Below are 23,297 nucleotides of genomic sequence, written 5' to 3' on the forward strand. Positions count from 1 at the left end.
AAAACATGTATAACGCTTTTTTATTAAAAACTTGTATTTAACAATAAACACCTTGACTAAAATTAGTAACGTTGTTTGCTGCCAAATTAAGCGCGCAAATGTTTAACGTCTGCGCACACTGGCGCAAAACAAAACCAAAACAAGCACGCGTGTCAAAGTGGTGTGTGGGCGGGCTGTGATCGCGCTTTTGTTTCGCGACGCGAGCGCATGGCATCGTCTGCTACGGTGACCACCATCACGGCGTCGGCACCGGGAAAAACCATAATTCACGGCGAACACGCCGTAGTTTACGGCAAGGTGAGTTTGCAGTGCAGCGTCGTCGGGCGTCGTGGTCTTTCCTTGCTTTCGAGACGCTGCTTTTTTTGCTTTTTTCCTCGCTCTGTGGCGAGCTAAACCAGCGCTCGGTCGTGCGTGCACTTTCGTCCCGCTTAGGAAAACAAAACGAGACGGCCCCGTTTTTCCTCGTGTTCGATATTCGTGTATTCGTCGCCGAGTTCGGCGCTTCTTTTTCCGCCTTGTGTCTGACTCGCGACCTCTAAATACAAATCTATGTAGGTGGGCCCCATTTGATGTACACACGTACGTACGTGTAATATATCGTACGTGCATTTTTGTCGTGCATGTGTCTGTGTTTGTTGTCTAGCTCACGATCCCCAGCTACAGATCTTTATTTGACGCCTAGCTATTGTTACGTGGAGTTACCGTCAGCCGAAACCACGTAACAGTATAACGCCAGCACGTTTTGGTCGTATATTGCGCATATATGCTGATCTGTTGTGGGAATTCAATCCGTCTACGCATTTCTTTTTTTCTCTCGAGGCCGCAGTGGCGGCGAGCGTCAACCTGAGGACCCGCGTGACATGCTGCGACCACGATTCGTTCGTTGTCTTGGAGGCGCCGGACCTCGACTTCGTCGAAGCCTGGCCCGTCAGCAAGTTTGAAGCTTTTGCCGTTCCCGAAAGAAGTGCGTTTAATGTTCGCATCTTAAGCGATATTTCTGTTTACTCGCGATAAGAAGTCGATGTGTGCGCACTATATAGTGTATATGAATATTCAGCGGTGTAAATAATTGACTCGTTCGACATCAATACTCGGATAACTCGAAATTTCGGTTAATTCGAGCAACTTAAAAAAAAAAAGATCTTTGGCTGACGTTTCATGTTGCTATCAGACATAATTCAATAAATTTTATGTCATCAATTACCTCTTGTCAATTATAGCTCTGCATTTTGTAATTGAAAATGTATTTATTTTTGCTCAGTAATGTGTACAGTAATTAAGTAACTTCATTTAGATTGTGGTTGCATAAAGCCAGCATATATTTTTCATTCACAAGAAGAGCTGTAACAAAATGACGCTCCTTGTAAAACTTAAATTTTGCCAAAGCTATGTAGCTTTTGCTGTAAAGCTATATAGTTTTCCACTGGCGCTCATTCTGCTATGTGGCTGTACGACACAGATGCCTTGAATATGTGCATGTTCAGATTGGCGAACACAGGTACTCATTTCATCTGAATGCTCTGCTAGATCTTAGCTGATCAATAAAAATTTATGATACTCTGCAGTCATGACTGCATCGAATACGTATGCAAGGAGCTCACCTATGAATGATTCTTTTTCAGCTTTTTGTTTCATTGCTGAGAATAGCTTCACTCAGTTACTGCAAAGCAGTGAAATGCTCTGCTTCACAGAAGACGCACATGCCAGCACCTCAGCAGTTAGTAAGCGCAACCTTGTGTGTGAGGTGTTCGTGCACTATGACCCCTCTATGCAGAACTCACATCAAGTGGCTACCTTCATGAGCAGGTACACCACCAACAAAAAATTTTCAAAAGCCATTCTTCAAGAATATATTTAAATTAAGTGCAAAGGGCAGCTGTGGAGGATGCATTGAAAGAGGGAGGCATGCTTACTGTAAGAACTAATTTGTGAGATTTTAATTACATTGGAAGAATTAAAGTAAACAACAAGAAATCAATTTTTTAGGTCATTTATCACCTGCAGATAAACTATTGAAGTAATCGCCATCTTTTTTATTTGTTTTTATCATAGTGTGTACACCAGAGAGCAAAATTATACAGACCACAGGAGTACATGCCGCGGCACCTGTCTATGCTGTCTAGTCTGGAATTGTCTGAGGTTGAGAGCTCTGATGTGAAGGAATTGCTGTCGAAAGCATTGCTCTAGCGCAATTCATAAGAGATACTCTCTCGACGGCAGATGGCTTGTCACTGGACGATGCAGAAGGCAGAGGTGTACGAACACCCATGAGTATATGAATGGTTCATATACTTATGGGTGTTCAAGCCTGACCGTGATGCATTCTGTAGCCTCGTATTAAACATGGTTAAAATAAATGTGTGATGTCTAAACTTTCTAATTTTTCTATGTGGAGCAACACCGTCCTTAGAATGGCATGGGTACACTTCTTTATAGATTACAGCAGCAGCCAAAATACAAGCTCATATGGTATTTGCATTGCATTTAACAAAGCAAGCACCAACCTATGTATATATCTTTGCGTGTGTCTCAATTCTGACCCAACCGTTAGATTTTGACAAGGTGAGTACACGTCGTGACTCAATCAATTTTGGGACTATACTTTACTCAGATGAGTAAGGTTCAAACTTATATCAGTTTGAGGAAAACTGTCTGATGGTAGTTGTAACTTGTTGTATTCATAAAAAAGGAAAGAGCAAGAGGAAAGGAATTGTATTAATCATTATAAATACCATGCTGTAAAGTAAACACCTGGACCGGAAGAAACATGGCCGCGGAAGAAAACACATCGTAAATTACTAGCACACCACAGAAGGCTCCGATTAAAAATCAAAGGAATGAAAGTATGTCTTGATTAGTGCATGTCGATTGAAAGTTTGGCTCACATTCGGCATCATACTGCCGTGCCTTAAAAATACCCTGTTATCTCACAGCCTATACGGCCACTGTCATCTTTTCCGGAACCCTCGTGCCAGACATTTGCAGCGCCTTCGAAATTGACGCAAAGTCCTCCAAAGCTAGAGACCAAGGAAAGCTGGCCTTCCTCTTTCTGGTCGTGGGTATCACTTTACGGCACAACAATGGGTAGGTATAAATGCATGGAAATTGTACTTGAGGTATTTTTTTGAACCTGAACATACTGCAGGCTTAAATGACCATTGCAGGAGTGGTTACAGAGGCAAAAAAAAGGGCAATCGCAAACAGAAACGAGCAGTTTGCAGTTTAGTAATAAGAACGCATCACAATCCACAACAATAGTAGTTAAGTCATTTCAGTGAGAGATTGCTGATAGAAAGAGTGAAAATTTATCTGTATTAACCGAGCTTGAAGGTTGTTGAATTATAATATTGCGGTTAGCTCCTGATGATTGTAAAAGAAAGAGTGATGTAAATAAAGTAATTTAATTTTTACAATATTTGGAATCCATATATGGGAAATTTAGCGTGCACACAGGTGCACAGCAAGATAAAAGAAATGCTGGGAAATTGACCAGGGGAGTGAGGGAGGGAGAAAAAAACCAAAGGCAGAAAAGTTTGCCGCTCATGCACTCCTTTAGCCAGAGTGGTTGTACAAGAAGTGCCACAACAGCCAACACTTTTAACAACGGGAGGTGCCTTCGCTGTGACAGCAGCTGCAAGTTTTCCTTATGGGCACCTATGTATAGATAGCTCTCACTCTCTGCCCCCCCCCCTTTTCCCTTTACACACACATGCTAAACAAATAAGAAGTCGTAGCGTACAGTAGGGTAAGGAAAGTCAAATGTATTCAAAGCAAAAAATAAAAAGCCTAAAAGGAAGAGGGCCAGCTCCTTAGCTGTAACACAGAGGTACTGCTGTCAGGCTTTCAAGTAGAGGTGACAAATATATCGTGAGGAAGTAGGTACATCAGCAGCCAGTGTCATTTCAGTGGGCCTATGGCTTTTTCGTATAACTAAGAAGATGAACAGTTCTGGCATGTGAAAAAAAATCACTAGACGAAGAAAATAAAAAAAGTGAGTGACAATACTTCTTGCCTCTCTGGCACGACTGAACACCAAACCCCATTTTACGTTAGGCTTTCTTTTTCACACCTTCTTTCAACGTTACCACTAGTGCCGTTGTTATCTATGTGCGAATTTTCGAATACTCGCACACCCTTGAATAGCAGTTATCGAAAACAATCAAAACAACTTTCTCTTATGCTTCTGCTCACTTCACACTCTGTCATTCTCTCATCACGGCAATAGCAACACAAATCGAGCAACACCGAAAGAGAAACGAGTCCTTAGGATTGTCCTATATACTTCTTGCATATATAACCAATTTGTCACTTGGCTACTGCAAAAAACTTCGTCAGCTTTAGCAACAATAATATGAAATAGCTATGAATGTTGTAGAGAAAAAAAAGCTAGAGAAATGTATGCGTCTAAACAGGCGAATTTTAGTCATAGGGCACTTCTTTCTTTTATTATACCATTGTCACGTCTATGTTTTGAACTCCATAGCTTTAAGCGTGCTTTATATTGAAAGAACAGAACAGACCTAAAGTATTCTTATCTGTCAATTTTAGCTACCCAAGCTTTTTTGTGGGTGTGTTTTTTTATTGCCATGAGCTAAAATAATCAATCATCAATAATGGACCAAAAAACTTGAAAAGCAGCGGCTTTGTTGCAATGTTGCAAAGTATACAATAGAGAAGCTGTAGAGCCTATTAAACTATAGCCGGACGATCTTTTTTCATCACGATAAACGGCGCGGTTTCTGATTTTTCCAGGGTCAAACAATAGAATTCAGTTTCGACTTCACTGTGCAGCTGCACATCCTCCGTAGCTAAAACATCCTGTAGAAACTATGCAATGCAACCTTCTTTAACTAAACGATAGCTGTTGTGTGTGCTAATGCAATACATTTAAAACTGAAATGAGCAGAGCATGTTACGGCAACAGTGGCTGGTAAGAGATGGTAATGCCTATTGTGTCTACATGTGCCCATGATTGTCTGTTTAACAACATTTAAACTGGTCCATTTATTGGCCTCGCCTTGTTTTTTCATGGCTAGGTTCCTTAACAATAAAAAAAAAGTTTTTCAAGTATGAAGAAGATGGACCAAGTGCATATGCCAAAACCAAGTTGGTTTAAAAAGAATGAACACTGCAACATCTACAAAGGAAAAATGCTCTACAAACGCTCGAGCTTATTATGATGCAGTCTTGTGCTGTCATCGTGTACATGTATGGCAACAAAAACAATGAAAGTTGGAGACCATTTGTAATTATGTGGGACATATAAAAAAACATTGCGGATTTAAAAAAAAGGAAGCTTTGGGGAGACCTACCTTTCTTGCTCTTGGTGCCTGTTTCTTTTTCAGTTGGTGTTTTAAGCATGAAGTCTAACTTGTAGGCTATGAGCAAACATTCCACCCATGACAAAAAAACTTGATTTTAGCTATACTGTCTTACGCATCAGTTTTGCTCAGCATTTGTTCAGCTTCATAGTGTGAAAAAAATTGCTAAGCAGCTTACTATGCTGATGATATTCCTAGATATTTCTTTGCTGTTTTTTTCTTTCTTTCATTTTTTTAACATGTCAGAAGTGCTTTTACTTGCATTTTCAGTGATTTTCTATAAAGCTACTGTTAATTCACAGAGGGAATTCCAGGTGGACATTTTAGTATCTTGGGAGAATGCAAAGATTAAGGAAAGGAAAACATTGACCATGACATGGCTTAATGGCCTTCTAAACTATAGGCGACACTGTTCTTAAAGCCAATGGAGTGATTCCTCCATCAAGCTCAGTATTCTTCTCATGGGTGCGTTCTCCACGTCACGTACTTTTCCAAGACACATGGATGTTATGTCAGTGTTTAATGTCACGCTGGAACTCTTTGCTTGTTGAAGAACACCATATACTTCTGCTTATGGGAGATGTATTCCTAAGCTGTTTCATAGTTAAAACAACGTAAATGGAGTACAACTTTTTCTTAGATACAATGCTGTGAATATGTGTTTGTAGCAAATTTTCTGAAACTATAACGAACTTATTTTTGTGTAGAATGGGCATTGAATTAGGCTCCTTTTGCACAGAGTGAATATGTGTCTTTCTTTAAAAAATGGAGCATGTTTTCGCATTCACACTGGTAATCAAATATCAAACATTAGTAAGATATATAGCACCTTAAATAATAATAAAACAGTATTTTTAAAATGGCTTGGCTTCAAAGTTTGTCCCTCTTCTTCATGTAACCGTGGCTCTATGCTGTTGGTATCTGTTGTGCAGAGCTAAGGTGGTGGCATAATTCCCCCCTCCCCCTTACTCCTTGTGATTTTTTTCCCCTCGGCCACCTGCTGTTGCCATAACTCTCACTTCGTTGATTTTACTTTGTCGTCAATGACTCAAACTTATGTTCGAAAACGTGCTTTTCTGAGTTGTGATGCATATTGACAATAGTGCGATGCTTGTGTTCTCTGCGAGCTTTCGTACTCGAGCTTGTGCACCGTATTGCCTCATACCTTCCTCCTCCACCCTTTTTTACAATACTGTCCCTCCTGTCTAGACATATCGGCCCCTTTGCCTGAAACTGCACCAGATATGTCACTAAGCTACTATCTCTCCTACTTGGTAACATGTTTTGCATACTTTCACAGTTCTTATTGCACCTAATGACATAATCTCAACGGCACATTCATTCTTAACTCGATAAAGCTATCAAGATGTCTTTTCTACATTGAGGAATTACAGGAATGGAATTAAACTGCCTTGCCATTTTCATAGTGGGAATGGGCTATGTTTTTTCATTCCGAGCAATTCAAATAAATGGAATGGAGGCAAGTTCGAATTCCCTGGACTAGAACGAGAATGGTGTGGAGGCGCCCATTCTGCAACACTGCAGGGTCAACATCCGATTGAAAGTGACACCTTCAGATTTTTAATATGCTTCACATTATGACATTTTCATATTGCGAAAGAGCTACATTTCAAGCTTCCCTGCAGTCGAACTTTTCAGACAATTACAATCAATGTCCAGTGACCCTTATGATTTTTTTTTATGCTTCACCTTATTACATTATCGCTTTGCGGCAAAGCTGCCTTTCAAGCTGCGTTATGGTCGCGATTGTTTCAACTCTAGAAAACGCTGGCTCCAACATGGTGACGATACATGTGACTAAGGTGAGATCTCAGTCAATGCTGTTTTGGCTGGGCAGAAAGTACGAAAAATCAGTCGTCGAAAATTTTCAGCATCCAATATTTCAAATGTTCTTGCATGTTGACGTCTACGAGGCATATTTATAACTCCTAACTCAAAGGTAGCAAAACCTTGTCCATCTATCAATCAGGCTTCCAGGGAAGTTGAAAGAAGAGGGGAGATCGAGCATCTTTGCCTTTCACGTGTCGTCGGCAGCACCAAATCATGTACTAATACTGTTCGGCCTCTGCATTGCCTCATGCTTGATAAGACAACTTAGAAGTACCCCCCCCCCCTTCCCCCCCCCCCACCAGTGCGTCATACAGCTAGCAAACACAAACACTTTCATGATGCTATTTTATAAGAATGTGCTTAGTAATCCTACCAAACTTTCTTCTTTCCTCAATTTTGCTTCAAACTATTAGCAAAATATTCTATTCGAACTCACTGCAATATTCTACTTCTTTCTGCACCCAAAATTTACCTATTTGCACAGCTCTACCAAAAAGCCTGGTCACTTTTCACTTTCAACTACTCTGGCACTGATGTGAGGGCATTTTGTTCTTTCAAGAATTATCCACGACATTGGTCTGAACTAAAAATTTCTTGAATGACACAGGCGCTTTGGTCCACTCAAGTTCACCATTAATTCAAGGCTTCCGCTAGGAGCGGGTCTCGGATCGTCAGCATCCTACAGCACGGTCCTGGCGACGGTGCTTCTGGCAAAGTATGGAGTTGTGCAGCGCACCCTGTCCAGCAAGGACCGTGAGCTCATCTGCTCTTGGGCCTTCCAGGCAGAATGCATCCTGCACGGTCAACCTTCAGGCATCGACAACACCATCTGCACCTACGGTACCCATCAATCGATTCATACAATGCTTATGTTCAGTAAATATATTTAGAAATAATGCATTACCTTAAGGGAACTTTATTATTCTTTTTTAGAGAGCACATAAAATCTGGTGCCATTGATTGCACGTGTTAGTTCAATATTGCGGTTTCTTGACACATCTAAAATGTGTATAGCTTTGCACGCGAATGTATTTTTCTTGTTGTCGTCACCGAGGTGTTTACTTTAAAGCTTGTTTATTTCCTTTCTTTATCAATACCCTTGGGATGCTGCAGAAATCATAATTTTTTTAAAAAGGTCCGAATGGGTAAGAATAATTACAGAAATGATTACATTGAAGCTCAACAATCTGAATACTGTGCCTTAACTGAAGGACATACCTTTATAGAACCAATTTTGAAGCATCGACGGTTTCAGACTTAGCCAACCACTTTATTACCCGAAAGTACTACTGAAACACAAACAGATATGATTACTGGTTCAATATACAAAATAAATGAGTGGAAGAAAATTATTGCAGGCAATACAAAGAACAGCATAGGTACTAATTAACAAATGACACTAATTAGCTAGCTTATTTATTAACTGTGGTGGTGTTTGTTTCTGCATGTGTGCACGTGAGATTTGTTAGCTGACTCTTTACACTAAACTATATCACACAGGCATTAATCAAAGATTTGATAATTCTCTATTTGTCTTCCATGTTGCTGAATCTCACAGTTACTGTGTTCAGTTAATAAATTTTCTTGTCAGTTTGTAAGAATTTGGTTTACCTTTACATTTGTCTACATACTATTGCAGTTTTATGCCTACATTCAAGAGATGATCTCAGAACAGTCGCAGCCGCATCTATAATAATACAAAAAGTCATATGTAGTCTCTGATACACCTGACGTAGATTTGAAACACAGCATTTCAAAACTAGAATAGTTTTGAAATGCTGTGCAGTTTTAGCGCGTAGTCATTCTTGCTGAAAGTATAAAGAAAGCACTGTTTTCTTTTTCAGGAGGTGCTGTTCTATTTAAGGGTGGGAAAATAAGTGAATCTCTAGAGAGGTGAGTGAATATTCGGTAGACCACTTCTGTGAAAATTCAAAATGTTGACGACGATTGATGAAAGAAAAAAAAAAGAAATTGGCACCACTGGAAAGTTGCACAAAGCTACAGTGTTTTTCATGAAGAAAACTTGACAGCTGAAGGAAAAATTACGCAGGATAAACCCGAGGCTGACAGCTTACCGAGGCATACACATTATGCTGTATGAATGATGTACATTCCCGAACCTTCAGGGTTTTTACCGATGCGATTGCTGCATTCGGTGCCCTCGTGGTTTGTTTTGTTGAGTCACTAAACTTTTTGTCAGAATGATTGATTATGCAAGGTGGTTATTCATAGTATAGTTTAGTAATTAGCGTGTAACTTGAACATGGACTTATGAGGACAAGTGCAAGTCGTTGTCTTCTAGAAACCTGTTACGCACTCGTCTTCTCAAGACCTGTTCTAAGTTACGCGCTTGTATTTCAACCACTAAATTGCATTCTGTGAGCAAGTAATTTACTGCTTAGCTCAGACATTAGAATGATCGCCTCCACGGAGGCATTCGTACTAGGTTCGATACCTGAAACTGGCCAAGTTTTTCTTTCACAACAACGTTTTGTTTCTGTGAAACCTGGGTTTACTTGGTAAATTCATGCTGTTGGTTGCATGTTGTCAAACAATGGCTATAGTTCGTACTGAACATTTCCTTGATTGCTCTCTTTACCCATACAGTTTTCTAAAATTAACTAGAGGGGACTTTGGTGCTGCAATCATTCATCCCCCATGGGAACGATGGGTAGTACACAGATTTGCCTAGCCTTCGTACTAGTGGCTTCTAATGCACTTGCCGCTTTGTTTATTGTAGTGTTTTGCTTTTGTTTTTAAATAAAAGAACAGACCGTTGTGAATTTCGTGACCCAATTTGGTATTGGTGAGCCTAAAAGGTCAACGTCCTGAAGTGCAACTGCTGAACATTTGGTGATTGTCGTCTCGTGACAAAGCGGGTCCAGGTTGCGCGAAGCGAAACGGAGCCAGAAGAACGAAGACTGCACTAGTTTGTATACTGCCTGTCATTTTCATTATAGCTGAAGTGGCGTGCATTGTAGCTTCCATAGACACTAGCACCAGAGTTCCCTCTAGTGTATAAATAAGAAACTCACTGTCTCCACCAATAAGACTCCAGTAAGTAACAGTATTAGCCAAATCCTTTCAAATTATTAGTAAGAAGATAGCTTTGGCAAAGGGCCTGAGTTCATATCAAGGACAAATGGGAACTTAAATGCACAGTGAGAGTGGCTGGAAGGACAAGTCAAACATTTACAGTTGGACCCCTTTATAGAAGACACTGATATAAGAGACAAATAGGCATAAGAGAAACCAGTGTGCCTACAGTAAAATACGGGTTGATAGGAAAATGCATACATGGAACCTGCTTATAAGAGACATCTCATATAAAAGACAAGAATTGATGCCCAGAACATGCTTCTTACAAAGGGGTTTAACCGCGATACATAATAAAAGCTTGGTTTCGTCACTGTCACACACTTCTGGTGTGGCCCCGCCGATCTAACAGCGGCGTACGACAGACTCACAGGCTTCCACTTTAGGTTTAGGCCTGCGACGGCTGAAAGGTCTCCAAGTGGTACATTTCAAATTTGTGTGGATCAGTCGGCCCATGCCGGGTTGCACATGCAGCGATGTTTGGGTCTGACTGACGTACTCATAGAGCAAACACGGACATTTGATTGAACACAAACAAGCATTTAATTAAAACCAGTGCAAGGGCAAGAGCTAACACAACCAAGAAGGAAAAAAAAAACACTGAAATACGCACGATGAAAAGAATCACTACAAAGCAAACTATCCTCTAAAACAACACTACAACAGGTACAAGCAAACACGATGCAAAATGTTAATGAAGTAATGACTTGATAGAAACTAAGAGAGATATACAAAAAAGAATTACAAAAAGCTGCTCTCATTTCTGAGCTTCCTGTAGAACGCAGTACACACAACTACAATTATTTAAACCTGGCAATAATGAAATAATGGTTGAAAAAAAATCATAATAGAAAGTTCTATATAAACTAGGCCAGCTCCTGGTGCACGTAGGGAAGTTGACGAGGTACCGCTGAAGGTCTGGCTAGCTTAGGTGAATGGCGAGGGTGCCCAGTGTTTCATCTGACTTAATTTCGCTGCGCAGAACACTCCATGCTTGCCGCCTATGCGCAACCTGCATCACCAACGACCACGCTTCCCGCTGGTTCAACGTCAACTGCCGAAGCAGCCAAATTCTCTTCGGGGCTTATGCATTCCCCTTGAGGTCATTTTCCCCGAACGCATCTGTGCTCTCTTCGCTGCAGGTGCAGGGACGATGTGGCGGCTCTGTTGAAGGGTAGTTAGTTGCTGAAAATCTTTTTTCAATTCAAAGACCTCTCTTCGACGAAAGGGCACGTGGTCGAGAATACACGACGTTTGTGTCAGTGTTACAAGCTGCCACTCTAGCGTCGCCAGCGCGAAGTCGGCGACGGGAATGACAGCAGGTCGGTTCGTTCCGTACGCAAGCGGAGACAGTGAAGAGATAAGAGACGTGAGAAAACAAAACAACTTTACTCTAGTGATATTGCAGCACACGGTATCTAATACAACACTTCAATACAACTAACAAAATACATCGACACTTGATACAACTAAAGAAATATATAACAGAAACAATAAATCAGCTTACGAGAGAGAACTATTACAAACTACACAAACTAACAAGAATAGAACAACGGAGGAGAAAGTTCGAAGATATAAACAGGTGAAGGCATACGTGTGATGACCGGCAGCGTTGTGTCCCCGACGATCGGATGCGAGAAGTCGAAGAAAGTTCTGGCACGACTGCGATGTCGGCGGTGTTGCAACGCTGGTGGCTCCGGGAGGCTAGTACTTGCAGGTGACTTCGAGCAGGTTGAGCTAACTCGAGGCCAAGTCCCGATGTCTACGTTGCAGACGTTAATATCGCGTCACAACTAGACGAACGGCTAAGTTTAGGTGGCCAGCCGATACAGAGCCACACTAAAAACTTCTAGAAGAGATGCTTGTTGATCTGTTTCTACACCATCTCGGTCAGCGACTAGTCTGCCTAGCAGGGCAAGTACCTGCGCTTAAATCCCCCTCGTGTCTCCTCGCTCTCTTCCTTGGGGACAAGAGACCTCTACATGGGTCCAATCATGTGCGTTTAATTGATGGAAACTCCTCCCCCAAAAATATTTTGACCCCACCCCTTTTTAATTGGGAGAGGGCCCGCAACTAGCGAGAGTGACAACCTGTCGGGTTGTTGTCATACGGCTTGGCCACCAGAGCGTTTCCCACGCTTTTCCCCGTGGGAACGGTCAACCACTTAGCTCTCAGTCGGTGCGTCTTGTAGTCTAATCCTTGTTCGGGGTATACCGCGGCCTTCTATGACCTTGCAGACGTCGCCACAGTTACAAAAGAATTGACTGTCGGCGGCGACGTTCTAAGAAGACCACCCCATTTTGCACTTCTCGGATCCCTTTCATGCGCCGCCGTTTCTCACGGTCAGTCGGGGAGTACGGCGCCCGTTAATTGCCGTGACGCGGTGTCGCCAAAAATAGCCGTCCGTGACAGTCAGTCACTCATATTTTGCCTGTACTGTTCTCCATATTGGCACACACATGATGTACGAAGATAATAGAGTTCATTTAATGTAGCATACCGGTTTAGCAAAAACTTTCACCACGTCAACTTGATAGAAAAAAAAAAGTTGCTCACCAACAGGGCTGAAGTGCACCCCAGTCACAATGAATCATGTACACTCCAACTTTACTATACCAAACACAGATATAATGAAATATAGATTGTGAAAAAGTTAATAAACAATAGCCTTGCAATAGATACAGTGCTAGGAATAACTTGTACGAGTTTTCTGATACAATGAACTTATTTTTTTGTAACATGCAACTTTGTTATAATGAGGTTTAAGAGTAGTACAGTAGACTCTTGTTAAATGAAACCTGATGGAACCAGGAAATTATGTTCCATTTAACAGGAGTTGTGTTTACTGAGGGATGACCAGGGCTGCAAGATGTAGGAATGAAACCAATTTAGTAAGAGGTACTTGTTTCATTTAAATAACAGTTCTGTTTAACACATTTTCGTTTACCGAGAGTCTACTGTACTATTAATTAAATAGTGTTAGTTACACTTAATTTTCTAACCTTGACTCTTGAAATATGGATCAATTACAGTAAAACTGTAACATGTTAACAGAGCAATAATTCAGATTTACACGAAGCCTACTTCTCGCAAACGTTTGTTGCTGGTTATAAATATGGGGAATAAAAAATTTCACCTGCATGTGTACATTCCCTGCACAATGCACTAGCATTTACAAAATTACAACACAATGCACTAGCATTTACAAAATTACAAAACAAATTGAAGCAGGTGAGGGTGGTAAAGTTGCAGTAACAGCGTAAAAGCAAGGATGTTCTAATAATTCGCTGCTCAGAAAAAAAAAAGCGAAGGTCTGAAAGTTGTGTGTTGTTTAGATCAAAAAAAAAAAAAAAACATTGGGACCAAGTACTAAGTTTTTCAATTACCAAGACAGTCTGTAGCAACACCCTTCTGTAGGTTTAGTTGCCGTTGATATGGAGACAGTGATAACTGCTCAGCACGCCGCTTTCCTCATCAGAACTTCTGCATACTGTCTTCTGTTCCTTCTCTCCAGCATTCCCAGCTACAAGGTGTTGCTGGTCAACACCCGAGTTCCCAGGAACACCAAGGCTTTAGTGGCAGGTGTTAAGAAGAGGCATGACCAGGTAGCGAGTTGTCAACGTACATTGCCCACTGTTGTCAGATGCCTAGGCTATGGAAAATAAATCGTCTATTCGCGAGATCATTTTTACGATAGATTAGTTGCAGATTGTTCATGTTAGCCCTGCCACGATATTGTTGTGCAGTAATAAGCATAGCTCATAAAGAAATTGTTTGTGAAATTAAGCACCACATGTCTGCCCATATATTGCACATTCATGCATTTTTCGATGTTTACAAAGCAGATAAAATTTTTACCCACGTAGAACTGCTTCTTTTGAAAACCAGCATGATTTTGCATGACTAATCTTAATTTAATCATATTATTCAACGAAACATAAGCCACTCGTAACTAGTAACATTGTATAAAACTTTGGTATTTATTTATTTGAAGTTGTGGTGAACTCTAAATGATCCTTGGCGCAGACATGGCACTGCCAGCATGTTGCAGAACATTTTATTTTATCCCTCCACGCTGTGAACACAGGCGTGGAGAGCGAGATGAAAGCATAAACCGGTTTTCAGTCCACCAAACTTGAGCATTAAAAAATTAAATGTTATCGGGAACCTCAGCAACTTTGTCTCTGCATCCTTAAATGCACTGCTGCCAGCATCTTTCATTTAGAGTTCACCATAAAGTAAAATCCAACAAAGTTCCGATCAGGTTAGCTGAATCGAATCTCTTGCTATTCAGTTTCCAGATGTTATAAAGCCAGTCCTGGAGTCCATTGAAGCAATATCGGAAACCTTCTGGAGGCTCCTAAAGACGGCACCCGACACGGCAGAGAACATGTTTTGCAAATCCTTGGTAAGCCTTTACCAAAATAATTCAATTACGTACTGTGAACATAGCAAAAATAACAAAAGCATGACTGCTGCAAAGACAGTGCAATAAAAAATATATGTAATTGGTCGAGCTAAGTAATATGATAGCAGTGCATCATATATGTCCCGACAAATGCAAAAAAAAAATGAAATGCAATTAAACAATAACACTAATAAATGTGGGGCCCACAATGTAGGGTAAATATTACTAGCAAACTGGAAGGTTGTCATCAGAATTGTGCAAATATTTTTGCACTTAAAATATTCGAACAAATGTTGCACTATTCAAATTTGCTTTGACACGAATTTAAATTATTCGAAATCAACAAATAGGTGTACATAACCAGCATGTAACCTCTCAGTAAAAGTGTTTCACTGTAGTGGGAGGATGCTGCGCTGTGAATACATCTATCCAGGGGAAAGTTGCACTGATGCGAAGCCGCATGTCAACGTTAAATGAATGTATTACCCTCACGTCGATTCATGCTATTTTAAGCTTAAAACCTTGTTGTACTGGCTTATATGCTCCAAATATAATAAATTTGGAAACGAAACCTATTTTACAGGGTATTATTTGTATTCTACGGAAAGTGAAATCCTGCTACCAATCAAAGTGGCTTTCACACTTCCACTGAACCAACAAGTATGACATTTGCACATGCCTTGTTCAATAAAAAAGAGAACAAATATTGTGCATGTTAGCAGATTTATCACTAATATGCTCGTTTTTCTTTACATTATGTGATATATGCCATTTGAATTCGATTTGAAATTATTCAGCTCAATCACTGTTTGCTTCGAATTCACTTTGAACCTAATATTTACTAGTTGCACAAGCCTAGCTGTCTTATTTCTGCTGACCACATAAATGGCTTTACAGACTGGCATTTACAGGAGCAGTATATCGTACCGCAATAACTCACAAGTGACTTTGGGGTATGAAAAGTGATGCAGACGTGAGAACGACGGGAACTTATATTGCTGCCATGTTACGCTTACTCAAACAAAGTGTAAAGATGCATGAGTGTGTCTTAGAGCAAAGCTTTATACCTGTCATTAGTCTAAAAATTTCGTTGTGTAAGCACGAAATTCCTAAAGCATGTATGTCCCACAGAAATTGGGCGAATCCCACTAACATTGGTCCACTAAAGATGATGAATAATACCTCTTGTTAGTCATCGAATTTTGTGACGTAAACACGAAACCCAAAGATAAAGAGCCACCGAACCACCAACGGACACTCACGTTATCTACTGCTAGTAGTTGCGCACGCTCCTAGCGTTTTCACCTCGGATACCGAGGAAGGGAATTTGAAGGGGTGGACCGACACGCCGACGCTGTAGACTTGTGCATAACCCGAATGCCACAAGTAAATTTTTACCCATGGGTTTTTAGGGGGCTTTAGCGATTTCAGGCAAATGGCACATCTTTCCTTGCAATCAGGCTTGCAGCATAGAGCTCAGTAATTGTTTTAGTTAAGAAAACCACAAAAAAAGCATCAAGACAGCTTGCTGGACTTAGAGATTAAGTTGCAGCTACTTTGCACTTCACAAGAGGGCTTCTAATGACATCAAACGGCTTGTCCTTCTCGCCGCAAGTGTTAGTCGCTTTTATATACATAATAAAAGATCTGTCGAGCAATTCGTTCAGTTCATTCTAAGACTGCCGTTGATTTCAAGCTGCTGCCTGAACTCAATGCTTGCATAATCCCACAGTCAACTCTTGTGAATGGAGGCACATTCGAAGTAACAGGATGCTGTCCACTGGGTGGTTCCACAGATCACCCCGTGGAGTGTGCCAGCTTAAGCAAATACATATGTGCGAACTCGACTCCGAGACATATAAAGAAAGAAGCAAGTTGCTGTCCCACTTGAATGACAGTTCTCTCCAGTGGAACAAAAGCAAATATTCTTGGGCCATTGTTAACTTTTCGGTACAACTATGCAGACCTGATCTAGCTATGCATGTACAGTCTTGAACAATATGAAACAGAACACAGAAATTGTCTTCACAAGGGCTGCAGTGGTTAAAGGCCTTCGCTAAGCACAAAAATATTCGTAGCACCAAATGTCAAAGCAAAAAGGTTCTTGCACATCAATCTGCACATTACAAGGAGTTGTTGCTAAACACAAACTTTCACATTGCTCGTGATGGTGCCGTTAAGGGCAGTTTGAATCAGGGAAACACTTAAAAAACATGTGCGAATGGCAACACCATGTGTCATGAGCGAGGCGCGTGTATCGCTGCAGGCTTCGCATATGTACACCCCTTTTTTGTACCACACTTGTATCCACGCCTATGTAATGCCCTTTTTGGGTTCCTAGGGTACTCATATAAATATAAATGAAATTGCATGAGTGTGTGTGGGCATTGTGCAGGAACTGGTGCAGATGAACCAGTCCCTGCTGAACTGCCTAGGAGTTGGCCACCCACGACTGGACAGGGTTGCTGAAATTGCCACCCAACATGGTCTCGCTGCAAAGCTGACGGGGGCGGGCGGTGGTGGCTGTGCCTTACTGCTGTGCCGTGTCGGCTGTCAGAACAGCATGGGTGCGTAAAACTCTGCCAAGTACCACCGGTTGCGATGGTTGCCGAGTGTTTTACCGGACAATTTGGCACAGCCAGTGTAAAATTACATGAACCGTAATGCGTACTCGATTTAGTGTGCTAAGAGGCCTCTGAAATGGTGGCTCGACGATAGAAAGCTACGCTTGTAATTTTAGAAATGTTGGTTTCAATACCACAAAAGTCTAAGTGCCTTTGCAATGGCTTTCATTCATCTATTCCTTGTTTTTTCAACGGTGGCCAAGCAGTGGAGTAGCTCCATAATTATGTAATCACTGTCGGCTGATGTTGGCTTCAGGGGCAGCTTTGTAGGCAGTGGGAGGAGGCCATTGCACAGCTACAACTACTGTCTTATATTGCCGAGGGGGATTCTTTAAATCACAATATATGAGCTCTCGATGCCCCCTGTTTGAGCCGAGGATTACAATTAAGCTATAACTTTTGTCAAGAACAACCAGGAGCATTCCTATCTTTTTAATCCATAAATAATTACAACAAGTTCCAGTCTGTTTTTAGGCAAGGTGATGCATATTGCTCAACCACAATAAAATAATATAGCATGCTTTTTCAACTATACGTTTTAACCATTCACCTTGCATATCTTAAATGACAAGAAGCTGAAGTTTGCTTAACAAGGTCACTTAAATATCTTTCTTGGTAGTTAAGCATGCATGAGATGTTTGCAAACTTCTCAGCTGAATCACTGAGTGAGCTGCCTCTTCGAATTATTATCAGTGTTTATCGCAACTGAAATTCTGTGCAGGTTCGAGCGGTGGGCCTGAGTTGCATGCAGTGTGCAAGCAGCTTGAAGAGGAAGGCTTTCTGTACTGGGAGGTGGACTTGGGTTGTCCTGGAGTCACGTTAGACTGACCTCTACTCATCAATCAAAGAACAATAACTTCAGGCCAGGGCATCGTTTACAGTGCAGTGTCAATCTAAAACCACTGTGCTTTCAAAACTTTCAAACGCAACTTGTGTACAGAACACAACGCACAACACTGCGCGTGCACTAGTACTGCGTACCATACGTGACGGTGCAGTTCATGTAGTCCTCTGTGTAGCTTAAATGCTTCTTGGAATACTGAGTGATGCTACATGAGGGTGTATGGGACCAAAAATACTACAGCGCAGAGATTTCTTTCTCCGTCTCAAAGCAGGCCAGCCCTGAGGATAGCGATGCACAGAATGTGCACAAAAAAAATGAGGCACAACCTTCTCGGCTATTGCCATGCCTGCTTATTCAGCACTGACCTGATTCACGGTGTGCTTGTTCGTGCTTTACTTAACAATGCCTGAGTGGGAGCCGATTGGTATGCTTCCACAGTTAAAAAAAAAGCAATGAAAACACGGACAAGTTAGGACGCAGGATTACTGATTCGTACTAGTCATTACTTGTCGGTGTTTTTGTTGCGCTGTTTCACACTATGGAGACGGTTCCTGGTATTGTCTTTTCTTGACTTTAACATGACGAAAACACTAATCCAGCAGCGACATGACGTGGCTTTGCTGTCGCTTTATGACAAGAAAATATCCTCCGGTGAGGGCAACAGTCGGACGAGTACCCTAGTGCTATAAGCCGAAAATGCATCAAATGCAAGTTTGTTTAAAGAAGTGCAGGCACTTCTGAATTGAAGCAAAATGAAGAGTCGGGCTAGTTGGCTGGTATTCATAGTGGAACAGTGCAGAGATGAATCAGAAAGAAGATCTGAACAAGACGAGCGCTGAATACTCATCAGTCCTGAATACTCATCACACACACTGCCCAATCATTTTAATATCACTTTCTGCCTGATCACGAGTGCTCACAAGAATCTCCCACGCTTAACTGAACACAAAAATAACTAAAGCTAAACACCAAGCCACACTTCTGCAGATGCGACCTAACACAAGCGAGTGCTAGCATGCAGTGAGAAGTAGTCTACAAGAGTGGAAGCTTGGGCTAGTTGGTGCGTCCCCATATTTGCAAGTTTCTTCAGTGCACAAACATAAGAAAAAAGGGACAAGGACCGTACACAGAACTCTGTCCTGTCCCTTTTTTCCTATGTTTGCCCGCTGAAAAAATTTCCAAGTATGAGAAGTAGAGTCGTAAGGGTGCATTTCTACTGATTCACCATGCATTTGGAAGTGGATAATTTTTAAACCATTATTGGATGCACTAGTTTCAGACAAAAGCTTTTCAGAAGTTCCATGCGTTATTTCAACGTGCCTTCCGACTTTGCCACCCTACGCCAGTTCATTTATGATGTGTGCAAACGATTGTATGATGCTCGCAGTATGCACGCGCATACTGCAATATCAACCGTTTGTGACCCCTATACTGCGCATTTATTTAAGGCATTTTCGTAGTGAATAAATGAACTATGCTTTAGGTACCTGTTTTTTGTTGTGCAATTTTCATGGTTAGTGTCAACACCCAACAAAGCACTGATTCACGTGCTGATCCAAGGGTTGTGAGAAATTCACAATGGGGAGGCTACAAAATAATTTCAGCCATGTGATGCTGTTTTATGTTCAATGAAAGGAACAATTTTTGCATTTTGCTGTTCTTTTTTTGTTTTTGGTGGAATAATTTGTATGCTCCCAGAAATTAAAACCAGGCCTTGTGCACTAGAGTGTAAAAGAATGTCACAAGCACTGCAGCGTGTAGTGACATACCACAAGTGCGCCTGGTATGGCCGTCACACACTCAACTTTGATGACCTATGAAATTGAATGCCAACGAAGCCCGCAAACCTCATCGAACCACTTCCTCAAGTCTCTAGGTAGGGTGAATGTTTTTCTTGTGTGATCTTGCATTCAAAAAACCCTGAGGCGATGAGAGATGCCACAATAGATGGCTGCAGGTAATTTTAATTTCTTGCAGTTTTTTAAGATACACCGACAATGCACAGTACACAGTACTGAAGCATTTTCCCTCCAATAAAAAACGAGTGCCACGGTTGCGATTGAACCCACATCACTACAGTCAAGAGATCAGCTCCGTAACCACTACATCACTATGATGGCACTCTAGGTTAAGGGGAGATGCCAGTTGAAAAACGCATTTTTTTTTCAAAAAGTTACACATTTTTCGTTTTTATTTACTTTCACAAATTTAGTTTCTCTACATTCACAAAAAAAAACTGACGATTGTTAATAAACTCCAAGTAGGCCGAAATTGCTTTTAAAAAGCACAAGGTGGCTGCTAAAAATTGAAAAGAGCTCATTGTCTAGAGTCCCCTGGAAATTGTCACTTGGCTGCTTGCCATCGTATTTTGCATAAGTTCACTGAAGCCAGATGCTCAAAATAACGACAATTTCCAAGCTATCACAATAGAAGAAATCATCTTAACAACATATCTTTCCTGTATATATGAGCTTTAACTTGTAGCTTCAAATGGCATTTTTCTCAAGATCCATTTTTGGGTAACTGCTTGAGCTCCGACACCACGTTTTTGTTCCTTCTAATAGCCGGACTGGGATGAAATTTTGCCCACATATTTCTTAACATGTGATGGGTGCAAGTATCTCCTATAAAATTGATAATGCCTGTGTAATTATTATGCACCTAGAGCAAGCAATTAGTATGGGCTGAGGATTCTAAGAATTCTCACAATACAATATTTCTTGTGAATTAAAATGTCTTATACACACTTTCTTGACAGTTATTTGCATTTTACAGTAAAGAAATATGAGCCACACTTCTGTGCAGGCTTGTGGGTTCATACTTAAAACCTCAACTTGCTGCGCAAGAAAAAAAAAGAAAAAAAAAAGCAGGCACTATTTCGAATTTCTCTTTTGGTTTTTCTTTCAGCTTGAACAGCAAGTCCAGATTTCAATATGAGACATTAATGGCTCAGAACCATAAAAGCTTAGTGACATAAAAATTTCATACAAAATGAACTATACTTTACACATTGTCATGGCCTAAAACAAAAGCTCCGTAACTTACTATAAATATTATTACATATTTGAAATCCGCATAAAAGCCTATATGTACAGCAAAAATTTCATCGCCTTAGGCTGCACGTAAACGGAAGTTTGTTCTGAATCGCATCTCTCCTTATCACTCTAAGGGGAGAGACAATTCGAAAAAAAAAAGTTGCATCATTTGTCATTAGCTCACTAAGAGTGAGCAAATGACCAAGTCTGATAAGGTGAAAGCCTCAGAAACCTCATCAAATGTGAAAACTGACTCTCAGCAGCGTCAGGAATGAAACAAGTGATAGAAACAAATAATGATCACTTGACGACATCACCACATATAAGACAAGTTGCAGAAATTTTGGACATTATCATCGCATCACTGTCACGACACGCTATGTAATGTTGCATGATGAAATTGTCACATGACGTGTTAGCTTGCTCCAAGGTGAGTTAATCATGAAGGCAGTGCAAAACCAGGTGAAGTGCCTCCGACAGTGGACAAAGCGGAAAATCACATTATGGGGGACTTGGGTTTCGAAGGGGCTCTGAAACAATTTCTTAGCATGGTCGGGAAATGTTGAGGACCAGTAGACGGGGATACTAAGAATATGCGAGCCAAATACTATAACGCAGAACATGGCCTGGAATTCGCAATAAATTATCAGTCAGCTAGAACATCACTTTCTTTTTTATTGACAAATGATGCTTCATATTCAAAAATCATTGCATCATAGGCCCAATTATCACACCAAGGGCTGATTTGAGCATAGCGTGCTTGGGAGTTACTCAAGAGGCCGCAACCTGTCCCTGCGTGCATCAGCGACCACACTGAAAATTTATGCGTTTGAACAAAAAAAAAAAAATGAAGTGCTTAAGACCACAAGGTACGTGTGACATATTTTCTTTTCCCACACCATACTTCCTTGCTTAGCTTTCAGTACAGCAATTGCAGTATGCGACAAATCTTGGTAACTCCTCTCATACCGAATGGATTCTAAAGAAAACTTTGTTGCAGTCTGTCTATGAGGCAATAGGTTCTTTTACCAAACTCATACCATGGTTACTTGGAAAAAGTGTTGTGGGGTCTTTTTAAAGCTTTTCTTATGTATCTGTTTTCGAACGGCATTTGGTAGAAGTTGGCTGGCTTTAGTTTTTTCTCTCGATTTTAAAGATGCTGTTTTTCTCTCTAGTTTCATTATCCCGTTCTATAATTAAAATGACAAGATCTTTTGTTGTTACTTCACTAGAGTAATAATCAACCATAGCTGCTAAGTTCAAGGATTCTGAATCCGGGAGATTTTCACAACAGGGGGGTTACCAAATTTTTTACCCAATTTTTTTTTCAGCACCAAAAATAAAAACACAAGGACAAACAAACAAACAAAAACATTTCAAAAAACAAAAAGGGGTGGGGTGGGGTCTTAATTACAAGCGCCAGCATCAGCATTGTGGCTTGAAGAGGCCGAACACACGAGGGTAGGGTTTCCCACCAAGTTGATAGTCTCAAAGGATCAACACAACAAGCAGAATCTATTTCCGTCAAAACAACTCGCATATGTCTTCCTGGGACATACGTGAACGGACGGGATGGCGCAGCTGGCTGCCACAAAAGCACTGGTCAAAGCTTTGTTCACTACTTGATTCTTTTGACAGGAATGCCCAAATGCGTCTGGCCTTTTTTTTCTGACGTATTTACTGCCTTTAATCTACCGCTACATTAGCTGCGTGCCCTCGTAGATCCCCATCACATCACTGCAACCGCGGTTTCGTGCACGGCAGTTGCGGCAAACGATATACTTTCTTTTTCAATCCTTGTGTGCTTGGCTGCACATGTACCTTCAAATTAGACGCTTTATGCCATCTATGATCGCATCTGCTGCGGTTTTGTCTGCAGAGTTTGTGGAAAGCAGCGTTGCTTTGACTGATTGAGCGTTGGACGCGCGCACACTTTCATGGTTCTGCCAGTTACGTCGTTGCCATACATGATCGTGTCAAGAACGACCGCGGTTTTGTCCGCAGCGCTTGTGGCTATGACAATCACACGCACTGTAGAAGACAGTGCCAGTGTGCGCACTGCTTGCACACATACTTCAGAAGCTTCGAGTACGCTGCTCTTGGCCGTCGTTCTGTGGT

General features: G+C 41.1%; 1 protein-coding gene across 1 annotated transcript; it reads left to right on the top strand.

Annotated features, from left to right (window-relative positions):
• Positions 1–172: 172 nt before the first annotated feature.
• On the top strand, positions 173–19,626 carry LOC142804104 (mevalonate kinase-like). The gene is made up of 9 exons (XM_075890679.1): positions 173–297; positions 820–964; positions 2,934–3,084; positions 7,780–8,012; positions 9,017–9,065; positions 13,783–13,873; positions 14,563–14,676; positions 17,072–17,243; positions 18,022–19,626. Exons 1-9 carry the CDS (start codon positions 208–210, stop codon positions 18,126–18,128), a joined length of 1,152 nt encoding a protein of 383 aa, XP_075746794.1. The 5' UTR covers positions 173–207; the 3' UTR covers positions 18,129–19,626.
• The last annotated feature ends 3,671 nt before the right edge of the window (positions 19,627–23,297 follow it).

Source organism: Rhipicephalus microplus, chromosome 3, assembly GCF_043290135.1.
Source record: "Rhipicephalus microplus isolate Deutch F79 chromosome 3, USDA_Rmic, whole genome shotgun sequence".
In the NCBI taxonomy this organism is placed as follows: domain Eukaryota; kingdom Metazoa; phylum Arthropoda; class Arachnida; order Ixodida; family Ixodidae; genus Rhipicephalus; species Rhipicephalus microplus.